This window comes from Lagenorhynchus albirostris, chromosome 11 (genome assembly GCF_949774975.1).
Source record: "Lagenorhynchus albirostris chromosome 11, mLagAlb1.1, whole genome shotgun sequence".
Taxonomy (NCBI): Eukaryota; Metazoa; Chordata; class Mammalia; order Artiodactyla; family Delphinidae; genus Lagenorhynchus; species Lagenorhynchus albirostris.
The window spans coordinates 72,619,974-72,628,551 of record NC_083105.1 but is presented as its reverse complement, the minus strand read 5'-3'; the positions used below and the strand labels follow the sequence as shown (position 1 = coordinate 72,628,551).

The window sequence follows — 8,578 nt, the reverse complement described above, 5'->3', positions numbered from 1 at the left end:
AGTGATACATTCTTTCCAGTGCATTTATTTCTCTACTTATCTTGTTTTTCATAACAGGTTTATTTTATGCTTAATTATTCATCATAGGTCCAGAGTCTTTTTTATTAGTTCTTGGATTTTCTATCTGGGAAAATTTTGTGAAGCAGTATATATACTTTACAGATAATTTAAGAACATTTTCACAGTTGTCACTACACTTTTAGATTTTAATTCCAAGTCTTCAATTCAGCTAAAATGGCAGTTGTTTTAGAGACTATTTCTTTAATTATTATATGTTTTATCATGCTTCCCTTTTCAGGACCAGAGTTCTGATCAAGCAGGAAAGGAGAAAGCAAAAGGTAAAGAAAAAATATTTTTATTGTGTCTTATAGCCTTATGAGAACAGTGATCTTTTGGAGCACTTTTCCAAGGTTGATAAATTCACCTGAGTGAAACTGGAAGACCATCTTTCTTTAGTCTTCTTCCTTCTTGTAGATAGCTTAATCAGCTACCCATTTTGCTCAGGCAGAGAGTTAAGGATCATGTTGATTCTTGTTGTCATCTAGTTCCAATATATCCCAAGTCTGATCAATTCTCACTAACTGTACTGTTAGCCCCCTGATCCACATCATTATCATTTATTGCCCAGAGTACTATAATGACCTTATAACCTATTTCCTACTTTTTTTAGTGTTTTTTAAAATTTTTACATTGATTGTATTACATAGTAATGTTGAGCATGTATATGCCTTGCAACTGAGCAGTATATATCCCAGAGAAACTTCCACAAGTGCACTTTATGTACATGCTTGTTTGAATCGTTGTTGTTAAGTAGCAAACAAAAAAAAAAAAAGGAGAAAGAGAGGAAGAAGAAGGACAGGGTACAGGGGAGAGAAAAGGGAGCACCCAAACATTCAGGAGCAGTAGAATGGTTAAGAAAATTGTGGCCTACCCAAGTAATGGTATAGCCATGAAATGTATCATCTGAATGTAATTAATGTAGATGAATCTCAAAAACAATGTTGAGCAAGGGAAGCAACTCACAGAAGAATACAAGCAGTGAGATTCCATTTACAAAAAGTTCCAAAACAGTAAAAATATGTTCAAAGGTAGTAAAATTTAAAGAAAAGCAAAGGAGTGATTATGATGTAAGCAGGATTTTTGTTAACTCAGTGAAATTATACCTTATTGTAAGTTTAACTTGTATTTTCTTGACTACTAATGAAGCTGACTATCTTTTCATTCAGGTTTTCTGTTTGGGGTTTTTTTTTAAACATCTTTATTGGAGTATAATTGCTTTACAATGGTGTATTAGTTTCTGTTTTATAACAAAGTGAATCAGCTATACATACACATATATCCCCATATCTCTTCCCTCTTGTATCTCCAGGTTTTCTGTTTCATGAGGTGCTTTTCCAAGTATTTAAAATTTTTTTCTTTGGGTTCTTTGTCTTTTTCTTATTGTGTCTTTATACATTTAGGAATTCTTTGTCAGTTATATGTGTACTCCATAGCTTTATTTTTACTTCCTTAATGATATCTTTGAAGGAAAGTTCTTACTTTTAATGTCATTGAATTTATCAAAAATTTTTTTGCTTTTTCTTTTACTCTTTTGTATTCTATTCTTCACACAGCAGTTAGTATGATTTTTTTAAAAACACAAGCCAGAATTTATCATTTCCCTGCTTAAAAGCCTCAATTACTTTTCATTGCTTTTAGAATAAATCTGATTTAAACATATCTAAAAGGACCTAAAGGTTCTGCATGCTGCCTGCTTCTCTGACCTTATTTTTTACTACTCGCCCTATTGTTCATTGTATTTCAACCACACTGAGCCTCCTTCTGCCACTCTTCTTCCCTTTCTCTGGAAAATTCTCCCTTGAGATAGTTTTATGTCTGGCTTATCAATCTTGGGTCTCAGCTAAAGTATCTTAGACTGGCTTTCTCTGATCACTACATCAAATAGCTCCCCACCCTCCAGTTACTCTCTCTTCAGTACTCGCTCTTATTCATCACTCTTTTCAAAGTCTGGTATTTTCTTATAAATTTGTTGATTCTGTTCTCTTCCCCCACCCCCTATTAACATATATTCATAAAAAAGGGGTCTTATCACTTTTATTCATTCTGTATCTCCTGTGCCTAGAATTGTGTGTAACATAGGCACTCAATAACTAAATAACCTATGAATGTCATCTGTCCCCAGACTATTTTTCAAAAAATAATCTAACTCTATTTGGATCATTCTTTTGAATATTTATAAGAAAGAAAAAGACTCATGGCCCTTTCCCAAAGTGTTGATCTCTAGTCATGTCATTTTCTTATTCCTTGAAAATTTCATACCTTCCTTTGTCTCCTCAAGCCTCTCTTCCCCAACCCTGTTCTTTATCCCTTCATGCTCATTAGATGACCGTGTCTCATATTTCAAAGGAGATAGAAGCTATCAGATGAGAATTATCTGAAATTTCTATCACCAGTTCTATAAACCATCTTATATCTTCACCCATCTTCTCTTTCCTTCCTGTAACTAAGGAAGTAGTTTCCTTTTGTCAAGGTCTCTCTATCTGTGATCTGGATTCCATTTACTTCTGCTTTCTCAGGGACCTCACTGCATCAATTACTTCACCCCTTTCTTGTATCTTCAGCTATTCTGGGTCAACTGGAGGTTTTGCATCGATATCATACATACTCAATTCTCTCCTGTTGAAACAAGTAAAAGCTCTCTCTGGATCCTTTCCCTTTTCTGCTATGCCCCTTCCCACTTACCTCCCGTTCACTTCTCAGTACACTCCACTATACAGCTCTTGATAATGCTGAAATTGAACTTCATGTTGTTCAATTCCAAGATATTTTTCAGTCCAACTTACTTTAATATGTCATTATCTCCTGCAGTTTACCATTACCTCCATCTTTTCTTTTTGTAGGTGTGTGAGATATAAACAAACCATTCAACACTTCATAAAGTGGACAGTCTCCATTTGGAGAACTGTACACTCCCTTTATCTCAAAACAAGCTTTTACCTTGCTTTCTTCAACACATTCTCCAGATTCTATTCCTGTCTCTCTAGCTGCTTCTTTTAAATAGCTATTATCAAGTTAAAAATTGATTATTTCCTGAGGTTTTTCTAATTATTTTCTGTTTGGCTCTACCAAATGAAACTTGATAGAAAAATTGAGCCTAACCTTGTCAGGTAAATCAATTAGTCACATACCTTTGTTCTTTCTGGGAACACAAAGATTAGAGGCTATCATGATATCTAGAGTATGAGGATCCATTCTCTTCAGCACAGTGTCCCCTGAAATAAAGACTTACTAGCTTTGTAGATAGTCGTTGTACTGTTCTTCCTTATTCCTAGAACCTTATATTTCTATCCTCTGGCTTACTCTTGACTCATCCATCTACCTTAGAAATAATTTCATAAGAAACCTTCCCTCTCCTCCTCTGCCTGACCTCCCACCACCTACCCATAGGTTGACTACCCTTTTGGGGTAGATCCTATAACCTCCTATCACATGGTGTTGTAATTATTTGTGTCAGTGTCTCTCTCACCATAGTCTTATTCATCACAAAGTATACTGCCTTAAGAAATAGCATCTTAATTCTAAGATATCATCAATTGTAAGATCCATAGTTAGTTTTTTCAAGGGAAAAAAATATTTACATCCTGAAGGTACTGTCATTTCATTGCTGAACCATAGTGTGATCTTTTCTAAGACATTTAAGTCCAATTTGGGATTGCAAATCACTGAAACAAATTATAAACAGATATATTTTATATATATATATTTTATATAAACAGATATGTTTATCTACGGTTAATTTTGCATAACAACTTTGTTGCTTGAGAACTGGTACGTTTCTTACAATTCTTACAAGTTTTTTACAATCTTAAGTCTAAGTCTACAGTATAAATGTCTATTATAATTAATGATATTCTGAAAGGTTAATGTGAAAGAGCTTTAATTTCTTGGAAAAGCAATACTTCCTCTTTAGTTTTTTTTCCATCTTGGACCTTCCTCATTTTTGATATCTCACATTTATAATCACATTTATGGCAGTGTATTATGAATTATTAATGGAAGAGAAGATGTTTTCACAATTTGTTATAGTGTTAGTACATAGTAGTTGCTCAATAAATAAGTTTTAAACAAATAAATGCCTTTGAACTTGGTAAATTAAGGGTATAATCTGAAAGAAAAGAATGAAGATAAGGAAGAATAATTAAGTTCAAACAACCAAGAAGAGAATAAATGCTGGATGATAAAAGATAATTATGTACAAGTCTGGTTTAAAAAAAATTGTAGTCATGGAGGTATAACAAAGGGAATTAAATTGGCTTTGGCTGCAGATTATTTCTCACATAGCTGCTTTTTTTCCCCCCTCTTCTCATCTCAGTTGACTTTTAATGGCACCCAGCTGAGAATATCTTTAAGGATTTTTATATCTGTAGAATAGCACACTTTGTAGAAAAACAAATTTGTAGCCTGTCAGATTTGTTTTATCAGATTTTTAAAAACTTTCTACATTCAGATAATTTTTGATACCTGTGAATGTCTTTATAAAGTTCTGTCTTAAAAGTATTACATTTAACAAAAGAAAGATTATAAGAGGCTGTGAAATTTAGACTCTTTAGGCAAACTGCAAGTTATCATGATTGATTTTAATTTGTAAACATATAAAGCGTGTCACAAAAATATAAAAATATCAAGTCAAGGGCTTCCCTGGTGGCGCAGTGGTTGAGAGTCCGCCTGCCGATGCAGGGAACACGGGTTCGTGCCCTGGTCTGGGAAGATCCTACATGCCACGGAGCGGCTGGGCCCATGAGCCATGGCCACTGAGCCTGCAAGTCTGGAGCCTGTGCTCCGCAACGGGACAGGCCACAACAGTGAGAGGCCTGCATACTGCAAAAAAAAAAAAAAAAAAAATCAAGTCAATTATTTGATTGTATTATTGCTTTTTATTATTTATGATTCTGCCTGAAACCATATAGTTGCTGCAATAACTTTTTATTTATAATTACTTTAGGAATATTTTGAAAAGAAAAGGTTAAAATCAAAAATGGAATTACTGGGAGTTTCATCCCCTGTCAAAAATTCTGCTGTCAGTTTAGACCTCCTTAACCTGTATATGGTAAATCAGATATCTTGCCAGAAGGAAACACCTGGTAAGTAAGTTTTTCTAATACCATTTTGTTTTGATTCTGATGTGATTATAAGACTTAGTTCTCTAATAAGTGTAATTTTAGAACTCAAAGGATGTGGAAAGTAAACTAATTTTAAAACTTGGTTGCCTGGTTAAATAAGATTTGTTAATTTTTGCTTAAAATCTGTTGTTTAATCCATTTACTTTTATTTTTAGGTTAAGTGTTATATAAAATTAATTTTATAAGGTATGGTTAGACTTATTACAGTGCAGCTGTTTCAGTTATTACATTATTCTGTCTAGGCAGATAGTTATCAAAGTTTAGCTAAAGAGAAGGAAATAAATGTATTTACTATCTTATACTATTTAGAGAATTTGTTTGAAAGGAAGAGCTGAAAGGATTTTTGTCAGTTTCCTATCTCACAATCTGAATAATTTCGTAGGCATTCCTGGGGTATTAACTATGGTAGTCTAATACTTCAAAATAAAATTCCTTTTGGCATGCACTTTGATTCTTTAAGTAAATAAAAAGTTTAATCAGAGTATTTTTTCTCTAAAGGGAACTTGTGTCTGATATTTAATTTTTAAAATAAATGCTAAAATGAGAGCTTAAAGAAGTAAGAGAGTTCATAAATGATGGATAGAAATTGATCATACTGTTCTTAGTATCCCCTCTTTTCCTTTCTCTGCCATTTTTGTTTCTCCCTCCACAGATGGCAGTTTACACAAGTAAAAAACTTTTACTGTAGTAAAAGTAAATATGTTATTCATGGACTTTGGGAATAAAAGCTTTTGTTGTAAATCTGTCTGTTGAATTTACCTTTTATTTTCTTCACTTGTATAATACAGTGTTATCAACTATAGTCACCACATTTTACACTAGATCTTCAGACCTTAATCATCATACAGCTCAAAGTTTGTGCCCTTTTACCAGCCTCTCCCTATTTCCCCTACTCTCCAATCCCCAGCCCCTGGAAACCACTTTTCTACTCTGTGTTTCTATGAGTTTGACATTTTTTTTTTTAAGACTCTACATGTAAGTGATTCTACATTTTTTTTTTAAGATTCTACAGTGCACAAGGGTTCCCTTTTCTCCACATTCTTGTCAACACTTGTTATCTCTTCTCTTTTTGATAATAGTCCTTCTGACAGGTATGAGAAGATGTCTTATTGTGGTTTTGATTTGCATTTCCCTGATGATTAGTGATGTTGAGCACCTGTTGGCCATTTGTATGTCTTTGGAAAAATGTCTATTCAGGTCCTCTGCCCATTTTTAAATTAGATTGTTTATTTTTTTGCTAATGACTTATGTGAGTTCTTTATATATGGTGGATATTAATCCCTTATTAGATACATGATTTGCAAATATTTTCTCCCATTCCATAGGTTGCCTTTTCATTTTGTTGATGGTTTCTTTTGCTGTGCAGTAGCTTTTTAGTTTAATGTAGTCTCACTTGTTTATATTTGCTTTAGTTGCCTTTGTTTTGCTGTCAAATCCAAAAAATCATTGCCAAGATGGAGGTCAAGGAGCTTAAACTCTATGTTTTCTTCTAGGAGTTTTATGGTTTCGAGTCTTATAATTTTTACTTTTTTTTTTTTTTGGCCACGCTATGTGGCATGCGGGATCTTAGTTCCCAGACCAGGGATCAAACCCTTGCCCCCTGCACTGGGAGTGTGGAGTCTTAACCACTGGAACGCCAGGGAAGTCCCTAGGGTCTTATAATTAAGGCTTTAATCCATTTTGAGTTGATTTTTGTGTATGGTGTAAGATAAGGTTCCAGTTTTGTTCTCTTGCATGTGCTGTCTGATGATGAATTTATCTTTATGTATTTTCTTTCTCCCTTACTTTCTTTTCACTTATGCATTCAACATATGTTTACTGAATACCTACCATAAGTATTGTGTTGAATGCTGGGAATAGAATAGGAAGTGACAAGGTCGGGACATGATACCCCAAAATATGGCACCTTGGCATTTTGAATATTTTAAGCTGAAGGAATTTGAGAAGCAGCATGTGCAGGAAGGATTCTCATGTGAGAGGTACCCTATACCTGGAGGAAAGGAACATCTTTATCTCCAAGACAGAGGGGCACTGAGAGGAATCTAAATGAACGGGACTGCTGTTTCCCCCAGTTTACTACACTTTGCTCATACCCTTTTTTTGTCCTATCACATTCTTTATGACTTTCCATTGTTCGTCAAACCTAGCATTAAAATGCTCAGGTTTAAACACTTCTTTGGGTCTTCATTTTCTTTTTGAAGTTTTCTATGTAAAACCTATATTAAGTAAATTTGAATGTTTTCCTCTTGTTAATCCCTGTTTTGTTACAGGGGCCCCAGCTGGGAGTTTAGAAAGGTAGAGGATAGAGATATTTCTACTCTCCTACAAAAGCAAGACTTTATTAGTGAGGACTCATGGCTGCAAACAACAGACATTTAAAAATATATACTTATTTATTGTTGTGATATGAATGTTTGTGTCCCCCCCCCTCCAAACTCATATGTTGAAATCTTAATCCCTAATGTTCAAGAGGGACATTTAGGAAGTGATAATGTCATGAGGGTGGAGCCCTCATGGATAGCATTGTATCCTTATTAAAGAGACCCCAGAGAGCTCTCTTTCCCTTTCTACCATCTGAAGGCACAGTGAGAAGATGACTGTGAACAGGAAGCAGGCCCTCACCAGACACCACATCTGCCAGCGCCTTGATCTTGGACTTCGCAGCCTCCAGACTGAGAACTAAATTTCTGTTGTTTATAATCCACCCAGACTCTGGTATTCTGTTACAGCAGCCTTGAAGGTACCAAGGCACTTAACTAAAAGGAAGGGCTGTGGTGCAGCCGGGCCTCAGAGACTGCTTGGATCAGGGACTTGAATACAGCCAAGATTCTTTCTCACTTCAGATATTAGCTTAATTCTCTCAGACTGTCTTCGTCATTGAGGCTTAAAACATTACCTTAGGGGCTTCCCTGGTGGTGCAGTGTTTGAGAGTCCGCCTGCTGATGCAGGGGACCTGGGTTCGTGCCCCGGTCTGGGAGGATCCCACATGCCGCAGAGCGCCTGGGCCCGTGAGCCATGGCTGCTGAGCCTGTGCGTCCGGAGCCTGTGCTCCGCAACGGGAGAGGCCACAGCAGTGAGAGGCCCGCGTACTGCAAAAACAAACAAACAAAAAAACACATTACCTTAAAAAATTAATATTGCTCATCTCTCCTAGTTTTGCTACCAGGGAAATACTGAGATCTGTTTCTCTGGTTCTGAACTTTAAAAAATTCCACTGGAGGGATGTTGCCTTGCCCTACTGGTGCCAGGGCCCAGCACTGGAACAATTACTTATTTTTTTAACTTTTTATTTTATACTGGAGTATAGCTGATTAACAATGTTGTGACAGTTTCAGGTGCACAGCAAAGCGATTCAAACCTACATATATATGTATTCATTCTCCCCCAGGCTCCCGTCC

The 8,578-nt window shown here is 35.6% G+C and overlaps 1 protein-coding gene across 1 annotated transcript in view; it reads left to right on the top strand.

Annotated features, from left to right (window-relative positions):
- Positions 1–305: 305 nt before the first annotated feature.
- The window catches only part of REDIC1 (regulator of DNA class I crossover intermediates 1), a 72,949-nt gene continuing 64,676 nt past the window's right edge, over positions 306–8,578 (top strand). The window contains 2 exon segments of the mRNA XM_060166231.1: positions 306–338; positions 5,003–5,141. Coding sequence (XP_060022214.1) covers positions 5,036–5,141 — 106 coding nt within the window. The 5' untranslated portion in view covers positions 306–338; positions 5,003–5,035.